The sequence below is a fragment of the Chroicocephalus ridibundus genome, chromosome 3, assembly GCF_963924245.1.
Source record: "Chroicocephalus ridibundus chromosome 3, bChrRid1.1, whole genome shotgun sequence".
NCBI classification, from domain to species: Eukaryota; Metazoa; Chordata; class Aves; order Charadriiformes; family Laridae; genus Chroicocephalus; species Chroicocephalus ridibundus.
This window is the reverse complement of record NC_086286.1, coordinates 123,827,521-123,849,140: the sequence shown is the minus strand read 5'-3', so window position 1 is coordinate 123,849,140 and position 21,620 is coordinate 123,827,521. Positions and strand designations below refer to the sequence as shown.

General features: G+C 41.3%; 2 protein-coding genes across 3 annotated transcripts; one reads left to right on the top strand and one right to left on the bottom strand.

Moving 5' to 3' along the window:
- The first annotated feature begins 897 nt into the window (after positions 1–897).
- On the top strand, positions 898–10,915 carry LOC134513638 (cytochrome P450 2K6-like). Of its 2 annotated transcripts, XM_063330650.1 has the most exons (10): positions 898–1,031; positions 1,122–1,328; positions 2,668–2,830; positions 3,947–4,096; positions 4,389–4,549; positions 5,544–5,717; positions 6,328–6,469; positions 7,175–7,359; positions 7,562–7,703; positions 9,819–10,915. In XM_063330650.1, the coding sequence occupies exons 2-10, from the start codon at positions 1,143–1,145 to the stop codon at positions 10,004–10,006; spliced, it is 1,491 nt and encodes a 496-aa protein (XP_063186720.1). In that variant the 5' UTR covers positions 898–1,031; positions 1,122–1,142; the 3' UTR covers positions 10,007–10,915. The 2 variants fall into 2 exon arrangements, with proteins under 2 accessions (XP_063186720.1, XP_063186719.1); XM_063330649.1 differs by having other exon boundaries at positions 968–1,328; positions 9,819–10,913.
- A 3,277-nt stretch (positions 10,916–14,192) lies between these two features.
- Positions 14,193–20,469, bottom strand: GLYATL3 (glycine-N-acyltransferase like 3). The gene is made up of 5 exons (XM_063327813.1): positions 20,392–20,469; positions 19,838–19,945; positions 17,396–17,522; positions 16,444–16,570; positions 14,193–15,551 (listed from the first exon to the last, which is right to left on the bottom strand). The coding sequence occupies exons 1-5, from the start codon at positions 20,467–20,469 to the stop codon at positions 15,125–15,127; spliced, it is 867 nt and encodes a 288-aa protein (XP_063183883.1). The 3' UTR covers positions 14,193–15,124.
- Positions 20,470–21,620: the final 1,151 nt, after the last annotated feature.

The window sequence follows — 21,620 nt, the reverse complement described above, 5'->3', positions numbered from 1 at the left end:
CAATGTACCATAGTATCTTGGACAGCATTAGGAGGAGTATTGCTAGCAGGTTGAGGGAGGTGATCCTTCTCCTTGGCTCAGCACTGGTGAGCCCACACCTGGAGTGCTGTGTCCAGTTCTGGGATTGCCAGTACAAAAAACATAAGGACATACTGGAGAGAGTCCAGCAAAGAACCATGAAGGTGCTGAAGGGACTGGGGCATCTCTTCTATGAGAAAGCACTGGAAGAGCTGGGATTCTTTAGCCAAGAGGAGAGAAGGCTGAGGGGGATCTTATTAGTAAGTGTGTAAGGAGTAAGTGTACCTGGAGGAAGGGTGCAAAGAAGACAGAGTCAGGCTCTTTTCAGTGGTGTTTAGTGACAGGACCAGAGCCCATGGGCATAAACTGAAACACAGGAGGTTCCCTCTGAACATCAGGAAACTCTTTCTTACTGAAAGCCAGTAAGAACACTGGCACAGGTTGCGCAGGGATATTGTGGAGTCTCCCTCCTTGGGGATATGCAAAAGCTGTCTGGACATAGTGTAGGGCAACTGGCTCTTGGTGGCCCTGCTTGAGCAGGGACGTTGGAGCAGGTAACTTCCAGAGGTCCTTCTCGACCTCAACCACTCTGTGATTCTGCGATTTGAAATTCCTGATGAATTCAATGGAAGTAAAGTTATACCAATTCCTAAGTGCTTTAAAAAAAACAATCTCTGTGCACTACCCACTTGGACATTGGCATTCTGATTTCAGTTCTCAGGGTATCAAGGCTGTGCCTGTACTAATGACGAAAACACAATTAATCAGTAGCCTGAAGAGAATGTGGAATTCATGATTTTTATAGCAAACACCGGGTTAATGACCTGTGGTTCTCCACGTTCTTGGACTTTCGTGCTTGGACAGTGAGCTACACGCTCACGCAGTCACACACACTTGGCTAGCAAACATTTACCCGCCTCTGTACTGTACTGAGGATTCATTAGTAAGCACGGGGGAAGACAACAAAACCAGTCACCAATTGCAAGCAAAATATACTCTTCACTGGAAAAGAGGTTTATGGACTAGCGCAGACATCTCTCACGGGAAGTTTTTGCAAGAGGACAGAGATCCAGAGTCCACATTTTCTTTTTTCTCATCTGTAGGAAATCTTTGGCTGAACAGAGATGGAGTGGAGCAGCTGCGTTTCCATTGGTTTAGTGTTCATCCTGACTTTTCTCTCCATTTTGAAAGTGGGAGGTTTCTGGAATAACCACCGAAGAAGGAATTTTCCCCCAGGACCACGAGCACTACCTATCATTGGAAATCTGCATATATTTGATTTGAAGAGACCCTACAGGACTTATCTACAGGTAGTCATTACGTTTTCTATTGCTTCCATAATTGCATACACCACCAAACCCAAAAAAAACCTTTTGTTTTTCTTCTAGTGCTTTCATTACCAAGTTTATTGTAAGACTTCCCTGATTTTGAGTCAGAAGACTTCTGTGAACCTGCCCCTTTCTTAGAGTTTTTTCTGCTTAGTCATTGAAATTACACGTCTTCTTTGCTGATGATTTTAAAAGGGATATTTTCACCTACATATCTGTATGCATCCACAAATCAAAAGACCGATCAGATGCAGTACCTGGAAAATCACTGTAGCTATCCAATGCAGTCTAATTGTGTTGGCAAAAGCAAGCTCCATCTCTTTTCAGGCCAACAGAACCAACACGTCTCTGCTGTAACCCAGTGAATCCATTCTAACGGAGGAGGTTGGTTCTCCAACTTGAGCTCAGCTCAAGGTTTAATATTGAAACATACTTAGTGTGTAAATGCATCTGGAGACCATACGCTCACCCTGAGTATCACCACTGCAAGCATTGGAAAGTCCTTACTGGAGAACACTCTTTGAAAAGATCATATTCTGTCACAGCTACAGCAGTCTGGGATAACAGTATCACCACCAAAGAAACTACTTTAATTCAGACACATGTCACTGCTGGTTATTTCATATAGTTGGCTGGACTTGCTTACCAGTTGCTGAACATTTTGCATATCGATGATAACTAGTTGACCTCTGTTTCTCCATGTGAACACACTAGAAAATAAGCGCAGTCAGGAAAACCCCCTCCTATTGTCAGAAGAATCAGGAACTTTGAGTTATATGAAGAATACAAGCTAAAAAGGTACCAGCTTATGTCAAACTCTGAGACAGAGTCAGGGTGGATGTAGTCATATAGAAAAAGTTAGAATTTACCTAATGCTAGATCCTGGCCCAGAAACACAGTGGCTTTTATACAATAATGGTAGCAAAGGTTTGAGTAGGTTTGACCTGTAAACAAAAGAGACACAATGTCATAGAGATCGGTGTGAAAATATGAGTCAAAAACTGAATTTACAGGGGTTTCTGAGGGAAGACAGAGCTGTCAGCACAATCCTTGACTGACTTGGGGGTTTCAGCTGTTAACACTTCTGCTCAGTTCAGCACAATCAGACACCACTACTGACTGCCGTCATAATGTCCAGCACATTCACATTATTTACATCAATTCTCTTTCTCTGTGCTTAGGAAAACATTTAACATTTTGGTAACTTAGAAGCAGGACAGGAAAATAAGCAGCACTTATTTCTTGGGTGAATTATTGAAAGGGTGGTGAATTTCTTTGTAAGCTGTAAAAGCTGTAAATCATTCTTATCTTCTTCTGACAGCTGTCCAAAATATATGGTCCAGTCTTCAGTGTTCAGATGGGGCAAAGGAAAATAGTAGTGATTTCTGGGTATGAGACAGTGAAGGAAGCTCTCGTAAACCAGGCAGATGCATTTTCAGAGAGACCTAAAATCCCAATCTTTGAAGATTTGACCAGAGGAAATGGTAAGTTCGTTTTATTTTTCCTTATCGGATTGACATATTCAAAAAGTATTTAGACAAAGCAGAAGCTGCACATCACTCTGGATCAGAGATCACATACGGCATTGGAAATAGGGAGCAATTTCATTGCCTTCAGTGCATTTATTCAAATTTGAAACTACTGACAGTGACAACAAAAGAACCATAACTCTAACAGCAACCACAGCAACAGATAATGGATAGTGTCCCACTTTCAGGATCTAGAAGAGGGGCACGCGTGACAGGGAAGGCATTTCTAGCTCTCATGATATGGTTCTGGACTTGTGTTGTTTGGGTTTATCATAGAACCTCCTTTTCCTAAAATGAGTATTATATCACTGCTTCTCATTTCAAGTGGTGAATAGTGCTTCTAAAATCTGAATGTGGCAATAGAACGGAACACATACAGAGTTTGGGATTTATTTTAATAAGGGAAATACTGTATACGGAGCAGGGTTTCCAAATGAGAATTTCACAACCAAACTTCATTCTAATTTTGCATGAGAGTTTCATATTTACATCTCTAAAGATCCTTGGACAAATTCAGGAATAATTCTGTGAATGTTGTAACATTGCATCTTTTGATCATATTACTGCATGTAAGCTTTCTTTATACCTTATTTTTTTCCTTGACAAAATATAACTAAAGTCATTAGTTACATGGTGTAACAATTTCAGTGAAAAAAACTGATTGAGGAGGTTTTAAAATGCTACCTAAATTTTAAAGACATTTGTGCCTAATCACATTTCTCCTGTGATCATCAGAGACAACAGATTTCGGTTCAATTCCACTACCAAAATATGACAATCAGCATTTTGAACTTGAATTTCCCTCTTTGTTTTAGTGGCAAGTGTCTCTCAGAAAAGTATATTCCTCTTATGATTTGATGAATACCTTTTAAATTGTTGGGAGGTTTTGTGTGTGCAATAAACCCACTGTTGAGGCCTGAAAATACTTAAGGGAAAGTTGTTTTTTTCCTCAGCCAGATGTAATTTAGCTTATTTTAAAAGTGACTGCTACTAAATATCTACATTATTTGTCGACAAATTAGTTAGTTATTTAAAATCTTCTTCCACCTTGAAATGTTCTCTTTGTGTCAGGGATTGTTTTTGCTCATGGTGAAAACTGGAAGGTGATGCGAAGATTTACTCTCACAACCCTACGAGACTTTGGAATGGGGAAAAAGGCCATTGAGGACCGCATTGTGGAGGAGTACGGGTATCTGGCAGACACCATCGCGTCACAAGAAGGTGGGTAGATGATTCATTCTTCAGACCTCTGAGGTTTTGTTCAAGTACCCAGAGGCTTGCGAGTAACCTTCTGAACTTCAGACCTTTTTAAGAAACGTACTTCGGGCTGAATCAGTTTGATGAATTTGGCTCCTCTGGCATTTTGGTGTCTTGGCATGGTAATGTAACATTGAATAATAATCAGTAATAGTAATCAATCATAACAAATAAATAGCACTAATTAGTATTAAATATACAATTACGAATTAAATCTATTGCCACAACGTAATATATTCTTTTATTCATCATTTAGGAAAGCCCTTTGATGCTAGCAAAATAATTAATGCAGCAGTTGCTAACATCATTGTTTCAATATTACTTGGAAAACGATTTGACTACAAAGACTCCAGATTTGTGAGACTTCTACAATTGACCAATGAAAACATGAGGCTTGCTGGGAAACCTTTGGTTACGGTAATGATAAATATTTTTATGTTGCTGTTCCACTGGATACCATGAGAACATAGTAATACTGCTAGTCAATTGTTTCTATTAAACAGAAAAAATTGAGGCTCTGAGAGATAACAGGCTTACAAGCACTTTCTGGGGCACAACAAAACTTGAGAGACAGCTTGGGAATCTTGAAGTCAACAGTCAAACCTCCAGTCTCTCAAAACCATACTTAAGCTATTGTTTGAAGAGTGCTAAATCTGGATTTAAAAAAAAACAGACTGCATAGTGCATGAACAGCAAGCTCAGCATGGCTGCCCAGGGAAGTGGTGGGGCTCGACAGGCTGCCCAGGGAAGTGGTTGAGGCATCATCCCTGGAGGTGTTTAAAAGACGGGTAGGCATAGTGCGTAGAGATATGGTTTAGTGAAGGGTTTTGTCAGAGTTAGGTTGATGGTTGGACTCAATGATCTGAAAGGTCCCTTCCAACCCAGGCAATTCTATGATTCTATGATTCTATTACCCAAAAATATGGTTCACACGTATCAAGTGACCAGGCAAAACAGTACACTCTTAGAATATGAGGCAGAGAGAAGCTATAGAGTATGTGGTCTACCTGTACAAGGTAACCCTGACACAAAATCTATTTTTCCATGTTTCTAGTACACTGAAATCTCTCAATGAGTAATAAATACTCTCTGATACTCGTGTGCAATGCTGCCACAAACCAGATTCACTTCTGTTCCTTTAGTCTGGCGGCAAGTTGCAGGTGTTTGACATCTACGTTACTCCTGCAAAATAGTAATTAGGGGCTGAGAGGTTTCTTTGTATTCAGTGCTCCTTGGTGGATTTTTGACCATGAATTTGTCCAATCGCTCTTTTGTGTTCTAAAGAACAAAATATTAATGTTAAGTCTTCAGTTTTGTATCTGCAAAACAGGTGCAATATTATTAGTTTGTTTCTGTAGTGTTTTCAGACATCTGGTGGGTAAATTGTCTCTAACACCTTTCACTCTTGTAGATGTACAACATCTTCCCATACCTTGGATTCTTCCTAAGGGCTAACAAGGCTCTTCTCAAAAACAGAGATGAATTCCATGCTTATGCACAAGTTACTTTTGTAGAGCATCTCAAAACCCTGGACAAAAATGATCAAAGAAGTTTTATTGACGCTTTCCTGGTTAAACAGCAGGAGGTAACTGCCTCTTTTCCCATTTATTCCAAATGTTATGCTTAGATGAAGACACTCACCATTTCCTTTTAGTCCTTATAATTATATTTCTTTAGGGAATCTATCTTTGACAAAACACGTATAACAAACTAGTAGAGTTGAACAGACATTTGACTCTGTTGTAGTTACAACCCTTTTAATCAGTAAACGTTTATCTTTATGCTTTTCTTCAGACTGTATCAATATATTTACAGAGGCTGCATCTTTTTGTCTGCTCTCTCTGTTGTCATAGCCCTTATGACTCTTTCAGAAACATAATGCATTGCAGAATAAAAGTTCTACCTGGGCTTTACTGGGACCCTTATCTTGGGTCTCTGATATATCTGGGTTACCTTCTTCATAGAGAAACCAGCTCTCTTTGCAGCTGGCCCCAGTAAATGCAGAGATCAAGTAAAACATAAAACCTTTGTCAACACTCTTCTCCAGGTACAAGCCCAAAGCTTTTATTTGTTTTTCACACTCTTTCTTTAAAAAAAACAGGATTTATTTCTTAGTTAATGTTTAGCTACATAAATTGCATTTTCATGTGGAAAGCTTTAAGTTTTGATCCTTTTTTCTCAACCACTTCTTTCAGGAGAAATCCACTACCAATGGGTATTTCCATAATGGCAACTTGCTAAGCTTGCTGAGCAATTTGTTTACTGCTGGTGTTGAGACGATTTCCACCACACTAAACTGGGGCTTTCTGCTGATGCTAAAATACCCTGAAATTCAGAGTAAGTGGTTTTATGACAGATGCCGTCACACTCAGTGCATTTGGAACTGAACAGGAACCTGGAGGGTCAACATCTCTGTTAATACACTGTTACAAAAAGCCAAGATTTCCTGTTAATAATTGTCTAGGTATCACTGTGCCCTGTGCTTCAGACCCAGTGAGGGGCACACTAGCCAGCCTACCAGTAGATTATAAACAGAGTTCATATTCCTTGTCCTTCGCTCAATAAAATCTCATTAATTAAAAAGAAGAGAGTTGTCCTTGTTGGCCAATGAAATTGTTCCAGGTTTCCCTCAGAAACAGGCTGCTGATAAACGAAAGGCCGGTGCAGATGTTAAATGGGCTGTACCGAGGCTTTAAACACCTAAGAAGATTCATGGAACTGCTCTTTGACACCTCCATTCCAGTTAATGGTAAAAGGTTGTTAGGAGTCAAGCAGGGGTTTTGAGACAGCTCTTGGTCAGAGCAAGAAACTTTAGGCAGAAGAGAGAGCAGAAAATTACAGGTCTTTAGGTTTCTAATTGGTAAAGAAATAATCAAACACTGTAGTTCTGTCCACCTCTCATTATTTCTGAAAGGAAAAAAAGATTTTGGGAGAACTTATGGTTTTCACTCAAGGTCTTTTGTACTTTACACCAGTAAGGCACAGTATGTCTCAGGGATGAATGAGTCCTTGTCTCTTTCTTATAGTTGATTCTTTCCTCAGGAAAGGTCCAAGAAGAGATAGAGCAAGTGATAGGGTCAAACCCCCCACGGATCGAGCATCGAATTCAGATGCCATATACAGATGCTGTCATCCATGAAATTCAGAGGTTCGCTAATATCCTGCCATTGGATTTGCCTCATGAGACTGCTGCAGATGTCACTCTCAAAGGCTATTTCATTCCCAAGGTGAGATGCCTACAGGATTGTTTCTTTTAGCGTTTCTTCTTTCTCAACCCTGGTTAATGTGATAAATTTGAACTCTCTAATGAAGTCACATAACAGCAGTCAGAACAATCTCTTTCTCCAGGCTGACAATCTTGAAGTCTTATTTCCATTACCACCACCACAATATTTGTCCATGGATTAATTCCACTGTCTTATTTTGCAGGGAACCTACATCATCCCCTTACTGACCTCTGTCCTGCAAGACAAATCCCAGTGGGAGAAACCAGACATGTTCTATCCTGAGCACTTTCTTGACGCCAATGGAAAATTTGTGAAGAAAGATGCTTTCATGCCTTTTTCAGCAGGTGCCTTCTCTTTTCCATTTACTGCTGTTGCAAGTACAGATCTTAGACAAGAACTAACTGTACCAGTGCTTTTTCGTTACTGAAGCCTGGCCTCTACACTGTCTCTTTCATGGGACCATTTCACAACCCATATTTCACAGATTTCTCAAAACACTCCTCTGATAAGAGATAAGACAAACATCTGCTAATTCCTAGATGTTATTGGTTTCTCAGTTAGTATTCAATGATTACAAATGAGAATTTGTAATGCTCTCTTAAATACGGGGAAGGTTTTCAACAAATTCCGTGATGGTTTAGATAACACATTTCTGCATTATAATATGTAGCCCACAACTGCTCTATGGCCTGGGCTTCTTTGTCTCTGACTCTTGTCATACTCAGACACATTGTCTCTGATCACACACAAAATGCACAAAATGGTGGCTTCTGTGTCTTTCCTGGGGAACCTTGTTTCATTTTTGCACGTCCCTTTTAAAAAGTCACGAATAATGTCATCTGGGATAGAGACTTCATACACTGTGCCAACAAAGAGGAGTTACCTTATATAAAAACAACAAACTCTGTGTAAAATCAAAGGACAGAAAGGGGTTGCCTTTTGAGGTGTCCACAGAGTGTGACATTCACCTACGCTTACACACCTACACCTTTTGCCAAAGCATGGGAGAATCTGACCCCCATGATGATTGCTCTTTCTCTGGCATTTCTCCTGCTTTCCATGTTCTGTCATTGCTCAATTAATCATAGAATCATAGAATGGTTAGAGATGAAAGGGACCTTAAAGATCATCCAGTTTCAACCCCCCTGCCATGGGCAGGGACATCTCCCGCTAGACCAGGCTGCTCAAAGCCTCATCCAGCCTGGTCTTGAACTCCTCCAGGGATGGGGGAGTTCCTATACATCAGTCTCTGGCCAATTTGTCTGTCATATCCACAACACTCTTCACTTTTTAGAGACCCTATTTGTGCGGTTTTAATTCTGGATGATATTTGAGTAAGGTTTTTTCTTTTCTTGCTCACCATCCAATATATAGTAAATAGTTGGGTTTTTTTTTCATAAAGAGCTTCCAATTCACAGTCTTTCTTTTTTCAGATTTATGGCTAGATGTCCTAGCGGAAAGCACATCCAGGGAGTGTCCAGTCTGGGCATTCCCTGGAGGGCTTACTTCATAGCACAGCCATGCAAATGCTCTACCATTTTCTTTCTGTCACACAAGGGAGTTAAAATCATAGAATCATAGAATCGCCTAGGTTGGAAGGGACCTTTCAGATATCTAGTCCAACCATCAAGCTAACTCTGTTGAAAACCATCACTAAACCATATCTCTAAGCACTATGTCTACCCATCTTTTAAATACTTCCGGGGATGGTGCCTCAACCACTTCCCTGGGCAGCCTGTTCCAATGCTTGATAACCCTTTCAGTGTAATTGATATCAAAGCTCAGTTCAGGTTTTTGCTAGTTCTGGCCTTGAATCACCATGCTCTGATTAAGGCAGTTTACAAGCTGCTGAATTTGACCAGGATTGAGAAAAATTTATATTCACAGTGCTTTTGAAGAAAGGCTTATATTAAGGGCTCCATAGAATAACTCCACCACCTTCCTCCTCAGTCCAGCTCTAGCCAGCACTCATGGGTCTCTGACAAAATTTAATATAAAAAATTGCCTGTGACTAGACTAAGAGAGCCAAAGTCTAGACTAAACCAACCAAAGTTGGCCTGGGATCCAAAAATTGAACGAAGTAGAGGAAAAATGTGAAAATGAAGAAAAATACAAATTTTATTGAAAAGTGGAACTAAGGAATTCAGATTGTATTTCCATACATTTCTCCCCAAATGCAAGCATTTATACAAAGGAAAAGAAAAAAAAAAATCACCAGGTGGCTTTGTTATCATACCTCTGAAGACCAAGTATCCTCTCTCTCAGATGTTTTTTGTACTAAATAGACTTTTAAGAGCTACTGTGTTCTTTATTCATAGCTAGGATATGACATTTCAAGTGTTCTGGATTCCCACTAGTCTTCCTTAGAATAAGAGCTGCTCAGTGTTTTTCATTTCTTCCAACTATTGAAGAACCAGCTCCCGCTGACTCGCTTATGGTCATTCTGCATTTCGTTGCAGGCCGGAGGATCTGCGCCGGTGAGACTCTTGCCAAGATGGAGCTCTTCCTCTTCTTCACCAGCCTCCTGCAGAGGTTCACATTCCACCCTCCCCCTGGAGTCTCTATCTCGGACCTGGACATCAGCCCTGCTATTTCATTTAATGTCATCCCCAAACCCTATAAAATGTGTGCTGTTACACGTTCCTAGAGCTCTCATCAGCATCAATTTTTTTAAAAAAACATGTTCTAATTATTTTTTCTTGGTATCTGCCTTCTTAATTCTTTGGCCAAAATAATTCACAATATTACACCTTAATGAAGGTTTCGAGTACTTCATTAAAATGTCTTGGCCATTTTAAACAATGCACAGTTTTCTCCACTTCCAGTAGAGGACAGATCAGAAAAGCAAAGTGGAAGAATGGTCAAATTTACTAGATACAATAGGAGAATATTCCTACATATCCTCATGGTGTTCATTGAGCTGTATATCCGCACTTTTTTATCCCCTCTGAAGCACCAACTGTGCGAACTGTACATCCTTGGTATTGGGTACCATTTTGTATCTCAAGGGGAACCACTTAAACCCACAGAGCTGCTGCACTGGAAGTTGGAATGCTCCAGATCCTCACAGCCTCTGTTGCTATTTAGTCCAGGGCTCCTGTGACAAAAACTACTGTCACTTACAGGACATTTCCCTTGCAATCTTATATATGTCTGTCTTCTGAGCTATGTTTGCACTTGGAGAAGGTGATGTTTTTCATCAGTTACCTGATATATGTGAAAATTACGGTTTAATTAGCTTTACCAGGAATAAAATTTATTTTTTTTCATTCTCTGCCCCTGAGTTTTAAAGGTTAAAAACATTTCTGAAAACATGGTAGGGTTCCACTGAAGGCAAGGTTTGAAAAAGGGATTCACTGTAGAAAAAGTATTAGAAGGTGGTGATCACATTCATTTTCTGAAGCTGGTCCTTCTCATATCATCAAAGTACTCAAAACAAATTAGATGTTCACATTTCTTGTTCCTATTAAACTTTAGACAAAATATATTTATCTCAGTAATATAAGAAATCCAATGTAACAAGAAATCTTTCATTTGTCTTATAAATAAAGCTTCTGAAGCCATAGAAAGGATTTGATAATTGAAAGCACGATCGCAGTGCACGAAGAGGTGGGAGGTGATGACGATTGCACTGTGTTTTCCTGAGAGTTTCTGTTTGTACAAAACAGCTAATCTTATCTTTGTACCATAACCATCTTTGTACATATTGATTCACATGAACTCAGTTAACCTACTATCTGAGGCTTTTCCACGTATTTATCTTCAAAGACAGAACCAGATCAAGATGGATTATTTAGTCTTTTTCCGGCTCTAACATTTCAGGAAAAACCCACTCAGTTTAAACACTGTTTTTTCACTTGGGAGTTTGGAGACAAAATTATGAAAAGAAATTCTTTTTTCATGAGCAAAACAGGCCCCCGTTCTTTACACTACTTCTTGTCAGCAGTTGCCATCATCCCTGGAGAGGCTAAACACCCATTTCTAGGTCTTTACTAATTCAGAAGAAGATGGACATCATCTGAAAGATGGCAATGCCAGACTGTGTAGTAGTTATAGAACAGTTGCCTGCTGTTTGCAAGATCACCAGGATGAACAACACCACAGAGGCTGTAACCAGGTGAGACACCACACACTTCAGAACAAGATGGCAGAACCAAGTTTTACTAGAAACAGGACATAGCTGGTGCTTTTGTACTGAACCTTCTGACTTGCTATTAAACATTGCATAAACACTGTCTGCATATTGCAGCTGTCAGAAGGCTCCCACCTTCTGGCAATGGTAGAAGGGAGTTAAAATTGACCGACAGCCAAAATAGCCCAAGGTCAACACCATTTCAAGCCTCCTCATCTGCTCTGCCCCATGGGCAGAATGGGAGTTGAGTGGTGAACTTGGCTCATGTCCAGCATCCTCAGGGTGCCACCAGACACATCAGGGCTCATTTACCAAGTGCTGGTGCAAAGAACATCGTTGTTCACTGAGCGACCACTACGGAGTGTGTAGGTGATGCTTCCCTCACCAAGCATGATGATGTGCTTATTGCTTGTCCTGACTCTTCTATTGACTATGAAGAACAGAAAGATTCTGGAATAGATACTGCAGAGAGAATTTCCCCTAAATCAAAGTCTTTACTCATCATTGGAAACCTGCTTATCACAGATTGGAAGAGGTCCTCTTAGATATTGCTAGTGTAAACATTTTTCTTCCTACTGTCCCACCCCGCAGTCAATGAGCATTTGTGGTGGTGCTCTCTGTCTAAACTTCAACCCAGGTGCATAATCACTCTGAACTCCACCTAAAAATGCAATAGGAGGAAAACTTCAAGTACTAAATTCTTTCTCTTTACCGTAGATGGCCTTTCATCACACCATCATATAATTTCTGATTTTGTCTCAAAAACATGTTTGGCAATTAGAAGGGATGACCCCATCTATGAAGCATTCATATCATTTTGGGACTGATATACAGAACATGACCAGAAAAGAAGGGGTTATGGAGAGGTACAAGATCATGTATTCCTCTGTGAGAATCTATTGCAAGGACATCAAAATGTCTAGACTGTGGCCGCAGCCTGCTCTGGTACTGAGTATGCAGACACCAGTATGTTACTTTTTCTTTCACGAATGGAAAACCATATTCTCTTTAGATGGAAGATGGCTCCTCATGCTCTTCCATTAACTAGCAATACTTATAGGAGAAGACGGAGAAGATAAATCCACTTCCATGAGAATTTCAAGTTCTTCTTGTCAACATCTTTCTGAAGGCAAGAAGATAGAAGCAGCAAAACTCCTATTAGTGCTTCAGTGAGCTCCCTGCACTGGCTACACATTGAGGGGTTTCAACTGAAAAGTCAGTCTTGTCCGGACTGACCCTGCTCTTTCCTCTGGGACATTTATTGGCCTAGGTAGCCTGAAATTCTTCCTTTCATATGGCAGAATCCTACGTCACACGACCACCTCAGGCTCTTTGCTGAGATATCTCTGTTTATCAGATGGTTATTTTCTGTCTTCAAATCAACCAACCACTGGATGTAGTTACCTGGAAATTATTCTCCCTCTTGATAAATATAGGATCGCCACAGCTTCTGTAAAAATGGTCTAACTGTGCTCCAGGCATAGATTTAGCAACAGGAGGTGCCTTCCATTAGCACCATCCTGTCAGGAACACACTGCACATCAAGTTACCCTGGGATCAGCCCATGAATGTGTCGAGCATCACCTCCTCGCAGACTTCCAGGCATCCAGTCTTGTATCACTCTGGCCCTTCCAAAGGTCTATGTACATAAACTATTTACTTTTCTCGCTCAGCTGGGCAGTTGTTAGTTAACCTTTTAGATCCCATTGTTACTGATGCCAAAGGATCCAAGGAAGAAAACCAGTAAGCTGATCAGTTGGGCACCGTGTGAAGCTTTGAAACTACATGAAGCCAGAACTCGTATTTATTTGAATTTTTAGCAGCTTGACAGCTGCTGTTCAGAGGCTCCCTGGCAGCTGTTTGGCCAGCTATATGCCACTGCTATGCTTCTAGTCCACATTATCTGAATCAAAGGAGATGTGAGTGACAGCGTTGACATAAGTCAAGCCAGAAGCTTAGAGCAGAGGCAAACCTTGGAGGAAGCAACAGTCTCTTGGCTATTAACCAATCCACTTTTTTGACCTGAATCTGTGTAGACTGCACTTTTTCCTTCCTTGCTTTCTATAATACACCTCCTGGGCATATGCTGTCTGCATTAAACCTTCACAGCAATGAAGGCAATTACTTAGCTTTTATATAGGACTAAGGACACCCTTGCTGTCAGTACCAGAAGGAATAGTTGGAAGATGTAATGAAGAGGCCCATGTTTCCTCCCCAGTCTCTTTCTATAGGCTTGGTTCTCCAAGGTCTTTCCCCTGAAGCTCATCGTTCATTTTCTCAGGTAGAAGCACTGACCTCACCCTGTTTCTACAACAGGCTAGCCCCTCAAATCGTCTTTCCCTTCCCCCCATGGCTTGTGTCTCTCTTTTTCTCTGCTTCCCAGACAAATTCAGGAACGAATACGCAGAGCTTTACAGGGTCCCCTTCCACCACCTGGACTCTTTGTTCCGCCTTTGTCTGTCCTCCACCTTTCTGCTCTCCTTCCTTTGCTAGACAGGACTGACAAAACTGGTTCTCACTCAGGCTTTAGTTAATCTCCTTGTCAAAAGGAAATAGGACTCCTTTTATTTTGGACATGACTCCTGTGAGGTGCTGTAATCATGGCCCCTTCCAGTTCAGTAGATAAACACACGCTTAAGGCTGACTCTTAATTTTCACCATTAAGTATTTAATGACTGACTCATTTCAGGTGGGTCTCCCCTCAGCCTCCTCTTCTCCAAGCTAAACAACCCCAGCTCCCTCAGTCGTTCTTCATAAGGTTTGTCCTCCAGACCCCTCACCAGCCTGAAATCCTCATTGTTGCTCCCAATACACATCTACACTTGGACATTCTCGATTGAGAGACAACGTAGATATCTCACAGCTTCTGTCTGGCAAATTTTAAGTGAATTTTAGACTGATGTGAAAACAGTGAGACTTACTTCTGCTCCCAGAAGGAGCATTTGCAAAGCATTTGACATTATTTATTTAAAGAATTGATGGAAATGACTTCTAGCAAGCCCTCCCGACTTGTGATAAAATATCTATGTGTTGAGGTTAAAATCTGCAAGACTTTTTATCCAGCCTTTGCATGCTTAGCTCTACCATGAGTGGAAGATACATAGACAGATTTGTCTTGAGCATAAAGACAAACCCAGTAGAAAGGAAACAGACTTGTTCCTGTATTAAATATTAAAAGACTTGTTTATAAAGTTTTTCTTTAATTCAGATTGTTCCTTGCAGGTTTCTCAGCTTCTTAATTTCACATACTAATCTCTTTTAGGCCATGTGAGGGAAAGGAGAGGCTTGAGGGTTTACACCACGATAGACAGAAGGGGTTAGAGATGTCCAAGGATTCTGCTGTAGATATCCCAGAAAATGGTTATACAGAAGGAATAATTCTTCAGTCAGAAGCAGTACAATTGGTTGAATTAAAACAAAACCATTAAACATACAATCATTCCTAAGTATTTCGGACTTGCCATGGGCAGTTTTCCCTGAGCAGAAAAGTCATGAGCCATTAATACCTTCAACTTTAGGTTTATGCAGGAAACTCTGGTATGATTTCTGATCTCACCTAAGTTATTAAATTCCGCCAAAGTGCTCCTGCAGTGCACAAAAGTTGATCTGAATGTAGAGGTTTGTGGGGTCTGGCTATAAGTGAGATTTAGCTAAAAAACGAAAAGGCGTATGAATCACTCTGAAAAATGGGCAGGGAAGAAACTGGGCATTCATGCTTTTCAGCAATGTTATTGATGGTATATTCGTCTCCAGGACATTACCCTGTGCTGGAAAACCATGGCTATGTAATTTCTTAGCTAAAGTGGTAGCCACAAGCCTGCTATAACCCTTCCTCCGATGCTCTGGAAGAGTATAAACATGAATCATGGTGGCAAACTGGTCTGTCAGGCTCCAGGAGAGGGGATACCCTTTGTCACCCAGGACACAGACACTGGGGAAGCTGCAAATGAGATTTGCAAGGTATTTCTGGCTCCTTGGGTTGCCTCCTCGTGACCAGGTTTTGCTGAGCAGGCTGGCATGGGAGATGTCCAGGTAAGTCAGCGTTAATTTAGGGTCCATCCTAAGAGACAGTAGAGAAAGCATATTAGTCAGAAAGCTGTGCCCCATATTCTCTAAGCAACTGCGCTAGATTTAAAGCTTTCTTCTCCAGCCAAGTAGATTTCCAAGTCTATCTATATCAGAAAGGGGATTCAAAGACATCTGAGTTCATTAGTCTGGCAGGTTTGGGAATAATTATAGAGGGCAGTGCTTCTCCATTTTAGGTCTTTGTTTATATAAACTCCTGAGTCCACACAACACACTCCAGATCCACCTTATTCCTTACAGGAAGAGTGGAGAATATGTTAAGGAAGTCATCATATGCCCCAGTGACATATTAGGTGGCACAGAAGAGTGGAAAGGACTTGATTTCCAGTCTCTCATCCTCCAAGTCTGATAGATCCTCAATGGATTTTGAATCCACTGCTGAGAAATTTATTCCAGGAAAAATGGGGCATCTGGGTCCCCCACTCTTCTGCTCTGATGTCAAACCAATATCTTGCCAGCAGAGGGATGTTAGAAAAAGCTTCAAGCAGTTGTGTAAAGACCCCTTGTGAAAAACAAACTTTGCGGAAGTCCAAGATCCATCTATCAAATCTAAGGAGCTTTGACACAAGGAAGTCAAAGGAAATGGAAAGCAGCCCTGTGGATCCTGTGTATACATGATGAGGGAAGGGGATGGGGACTGTTCTGGAATACAAAACTGCAAAAGTGATAGACTGATTAAAGAAAAATCTTGGTAAGCATTTAAGGTAATAGCTCCTTCCTTACCAACTAATTCTTCAGCCAGGTTTTTCACCCAATCACAGAGAAATCCTAGCACTCTTCCTGGTATTTTTGATGTAAAGGTACTTTCAGGAAATATATTGCTATAGTAATGACATCAACAAATGACATGGCATGCTTAGACATACTGAAGTCTGACGTCTGGCAGCATGTCCGGGTCTGAATGGATAACCATCTGGAAAGAGGATGTTTTCACATCTACCTGCTTAGATAAAGCCACAGTTCTGGATATTTCACATATTCCATCCTGAAGCCCTGTGTATACAAAGATAAGTACTAAGGCACTTCAAAATGAAAGATTATTTTTTTTTTTAAGAAAAAGTCCAATAGTACACTTTTAATGGAACAAGCCAGGTATTTGAAATCTCCAAAATTAGTAACTAGCCAGGAACTAGACAGGTATTTGAAATCTCCAAAATCATTAACTAGGTTCCCTCCACACTCTGGCTATTGCTTTAGATATGTGAAGGTCATAAGCCACCACACTTTTCATCTCATCCAATCACCAGAACAACGAGGACATAGACATAGACCCTCCCTGAGTGACCTCCCTGCCTAACTCCTACCCTCAGTTTGAGCCACAATAAATTACCCAGTCCTAATACAAGGATTTCAAGCATGGAGGAATCACCTATTCCATAAACAAATTCTTCTACTAATTGGTAACCTTTAGCATTGAAAATGTGTATATTATTTCCCATGTAGGTCTTGTCTGGGTTCAGCTTTCAAGCACTGGCTCTCATTAAACTTCTAATTACCTCATTGACCACTGCACAGTTCTGTCTGTATGTTGTCTTCAGAATCCTATAGCCAGCGGCAAAAATAAACATAAATAAACATGCCTTCCTGCCAAGGAAATAGCTCCATCTAATTGAAAGCTGAACTTGAAATGGTCACAGTGAATATGATATAGGTGAAATTCAAAAGCTAGAAAAGCCATATCCTAGATCTTGCATTTTACAGAAGTACAAGAAACCTTTCTATAGAGCAGAATGGCAATGTCTGCACTCCATTAAGACTTTTTAAACCAACTGGTTTATGTATTCTGTTTCCTCTAAATCAAGTAAGGCTGGAGTGTACCTTGTATCTGAAAAATTTGTCCCCAGTTGATGGCATTTGTGTTTTCCAGTAGCTCCTGGTAAGCTTGTAGCTCCTTGTAGAAAACTGCATGAGCATTGGTGTAATGGTCAAGGTCATCCATTTCATTCTGGGGAGAAAAAATCTGGAAGAATTAAATATTATCCCCCTTCCTACACACACATCTTTCACATTGGAATTGAATCTCACTGAAAGCCAGCCCCAGAGATTTAACAGATGTTTGGAGCTTCAGAGTGGCTTCTTTTAGAACATTTCCAGTAGCAACTCTCAAGCAAGACAGCAGAAATACCTATTGCTCTCCACAGTGTCATATTAGCAGAAAGCAGCAATGGTAGTAAGTCCTCATATACCCAAGGCACAGTAACCCAAACGTGGTGGCAGTTTCTTGGAACTCTTGCCTAATTCAATGCTCACCTCTACTACTGGTTGTCCCAAAAAAACCCATGTTTTATTTGGTTGCTGTTGCATGAAAAGGGGCCAAGCGGTTTTGGCAGAAGATAAACCCCCTTGTGTTCTAACACTCCTCACCGAGGTGGGAGGCCAAGTGCGGCTAGGTTTAAATTCTGAGTGATGCCCAATCCAGCACTATCAGTCCAATCGCGTTTAATATGTATTAAACTATCACGATTTGGATACACTAGTAGTGGACTGCACCTTCAGTCTAGTCGTGCTCCTGAACTAGCATGGCCACTCTCGAGTCTTTGGTCGCGTTCAGTGAGAAAGGGAAATCACTAGCTACTTAAACAATGCAGTTTATTTAAACAACAGATATACAGGTTCTTCAAATTTATCATGTTGCCGGTGATAAATACACTGTCTGCAAAGCACGTGCAAATAAAGATATTGTTAAGTATACAAACGCGTGACAAAATTATAAACGATACAGCCTGGCTATAAATGTAGGGTAGAGATTCTCTAGAGAAATTCCTAAGTCCCCGAGAAAGCACTCGGTGTAATCGAAGTCTTACCCAAAGGTGTCCCTATGGGGGGGAAGAAAGGCTCAGCCCGTTGACTGATCCCAGAAATCAGCGATGGAATTCTTCGCGATGGTGTCTTCCCTGGCATCCCCTCTCTCTTGGGCTATTTTATACTATTTTTTTATCTTCAAAGTGGAGTTTGAGTGACTTTAGTCATACGTACTTTTATTATGATTAATGCATTCAAGGAGGAGTGTTCACACCTCGGGGGGCGGGTAGTCTCCGGGATGGAGGTGTGTTTTGGTACATTGTGGTGAGCAGAGTTCACACAAAGGACAGCATTTCATCAACATTTGACGAAATGTTGGCTCGGGTAGCGTGTAGGCCCCTTATCTGTTCCGTAGTACCATCTCGTCCCCATATCTGCTATTTGTCACAAGGGAGGGCCACAGAACAAGCACGTTCCGTTCCATCCCTCGTGTAGTTTCGCAAACAACCTTGTACAGGGAATCACAGATGTGGCATTCTTCGCGTGCTAGCTGCGGCTGTATTCTACCTCAGAAGCCTCTTGATTTTATGACTTTCCTTAATGTGTGAACAATGCTGTATTTTTGTATTCTTGGCCAATTTAGTAATTATTCCACAGTTGCCAAGGTCAACATATTTAGAACACATCTCTTCTGGTAAACAAATTAGTACCAAAGCTTGTTCTCCACCCCCGAGCTGAAAGACCACAGTCTGGCCTCATCAATACTGTTAAACTCTCATAGTCTCCAAAACAGTTTGGAAACATCCAAAGTGCCAACTGGGGATTGTCCATGTCCTGTGCCAACTCCTGCACTGCTGGCCCAGGAGAGCTGTTTGGCCCAGAGAGAGTGCCCAGGATTTAACTCCACAGGCAGTACTCGTAATACCCTATATGAGACTACATCAACAAGAGCTTGTCTCCTAGCCTGGAGACACAATTCCATACAACTCAGAGATTGCTTTATCATGGTGGATAGAAGGGATTGAGGCGATGCCCGTCTCCAGCATCTCTTTAGCATTGCCGGTTACAGAATAAAAGACCACATAAGGACCCTTCTTTCACGTTGTAGCCACATCCGCCCCATCCCAAGATCACTAAGGCTCTTTTTTCTGTCTGCACAAAGATTACGGAGACAAAAGAGTGCTGGGAAAGTTTGGCCAAGTGACGTAAGCGAAGGTAAAATGTGTCTCTGCATAAGCTATGCAAGTTAATCTTCAGCTGGTGCAGTCAGGACAATTACAATCAATTAGATCATGGACTTCATAGGTAAGCTTGGTTAGGCTATAATTGCTATAGTGGGCTTTGCGTTGACACCCACTGCGATGTCCTCTTGCACTTCATGGTTCCCAGCTCCCCAGGTTACATGCTTCCCAGATAAAGCTAGCCCCATCCGTGAAGCTCTCAGAAAGCTGAGAGGAAGGCCTCAGTCTTGTTGGATCCACCTCTCAGAAATAAAGATAAAAAACCATGTCATTCTACCTCCTTTTGTGGCCGGGTGATAAGAGCTTTGAAGTCTGGCCATGAGTCCACCACCACTTCCTTCCTGAAGGGGTTCCCTCTGTTGATGTTCATCACAGCTCCATAAACCTGCAGGACGAACAGCCAAGACAAGAAAGACAGTTTGAGACACGCTAACGTGGCACCGGTTTTACAAACCAGAGGCTGAACCAGCAGCATGGAGCTGAAAGCACACGTTTAGATTTTCGTACATACATACATACATACATCACATAGGTTGACACCTACACAGTAAGTATCAACCTCAGTAAGGCATATTATCATGAAGATAAACTAAGCCAACCCTAATTACTCTGGAGAGGAGGTGGGCCGCTTTGCTTCTTTCTTTTCCTAAGTACATGGATTTGGGTTAGTAAGCAGGGCCAAATGGATATCTCGGATGTAGTCATCTAAACAGCAGCTATCAGTCAGTCCAGAAGAAGCACGATCATCTCCCCACAGCTTCAATCCCCTGACAAATGTCCTGATTCACTGATGGAAATACCACAGAAAATGACAGGTCAGCGCTGCGTTACCTTGAGGGACTCAGGGAAACTCAACCTTAGCATTTTCTCCAGCATCTGCAGCTTCATGGAGCAGTTGAGCACCAGCATCTTCCTTGCTGGGGACACACACAAGGTATAAAGAGTCAGAAAAGCAAGAATGTGCACGAACTGAGTGACATAATTGCTAATTTCATAAAATACAATAGCTCCCACAAGTGCCCTGTGTCAGCATTTCCCTATGGAAAGGGTTTTGGGAATGTTTTGGGTTTTTTCGGTAGATGGATGTGCAAAGAACAGGAAGACAGGACGGTGTTTGGCAGACCAAGCTGGAGTCAGAAAATCCTGGACTTAATTTGTTATTCTACACCAGGTTTGTTGTGCAACATCAGGCAGGTCATCAGGAAGATACTATACGGCTACTACAAAGGTACTGATCCAATAGACAGATCACAAGTAAGACAACAATCAGGTGTTACTCAATCTGATTTTTCTCTTTTTAAAGGAAAAAAAAAAACACCAACATACTACCAATGTTAAAGTGTCTTAGCATTGATGACTTGACTTGTCAGAACTATATATCGACCATATAGTTGATCTTCTACTGCAAGCTAGAGTTTACTGCCAGAAGTCTTTTCAAGATCGTTGCTACGGCTGATCTGTTACCCATAGAAAAAGGTTTCTATTCATTTATTCTTAATACAATGCACCAATCTGACCATTTTCTTATTTTGTTTATCTCTACAAATTGCACGGCATGTATTTTTTTCCTAAAGGCTTTGCCTCTCATAACTTGAATCTTCCTTCCAGGCTATGGTTAGGTTTCAAACATTTAGTTCAGTTTCCAAGAGACAAGGCTTTGTTTAACAGAGAAACAACACAATTAGTCAGTGCTAATTGCCTCTTCTTGTTGTCCTCAGCAGACAGATTAAGGGTTGAATAAACAGAATCACAGAATGGTAGGGGTTGGAAGGGACCTCTGGAGATCATCTAGTCCAACCCCCTGCCAGAGCAGGGTCACCCAGAGCAGGTGGCACAGGAACACGTCCAGGCGGGGTTGGAATGTCTCCAGAGATGGAGACTCCACCACCTCTCTGCGCAGCCTGTGCCAGGGCTCTGCCACCCTCAAAGGAAAGAAGTTCCTCCTCATGTTTAGGTGGAACTTCCCATGGTCAGGTTTGTGCCCGTTATCTCTTGTCCTGTCCCTGGGCACCACTGAGAAGAGGCTGGCCCCATCCTCCTGACACCCACCCTTTAAGTGT

What these genes read in the sequence shown, in the direction of transcription:
- LOC134513638 (XM_063330650.1), top strand. Translation starts at nt 1,143, where the DNA reads ATGGAGTGGAGCAGCTGCGTTTCCATTGGTTTAGTGTTCATCCTGACT. An exon ending in TCCTGGTTAAACAGCAGGAG is followed by an intron (nt 5,718 to 6,327) that starts GTAACTGCCTCT and finishes CACTTCTTTCAG; the next exon opens with GAGAAATCCACTACCAATGG. An exon ending in AAGGCTATTTCATTCCCAAG is followed by an intron (nt 7,360 to 7,561) that starts GTGAGATGCCTA and finishes CTTATTTTGCAG; the next exon opens with GGAACCTACATCATCCCCTT.
- GLYATL3 (XM_063327813.1), bottom strand. Translation starts at nt 20,469, where the DNA reads ATGCTGGTGCTCAACTGCTCCATGAAGCTGCAGATGCTGGAGAAAATG. An exon ending in GTTTCCCTGAGTCCCTCAAG is followed by an intron (nt 19,946 to 20,391) that starts GTAACGCAGCGC and finishes TTCGTCCTGCAG; the next exon opens with GTTTATGGAGCTGTGATGAA. An exon ending in CTGCCAGACGTCAGACTTCA is followed by an intron (nt 15,552 to 16,443) that starts GTATGTCTAAGC and finishes ACTGTCTCTTAG; the next exon opens with GATGGACCCTAAATTAACGC.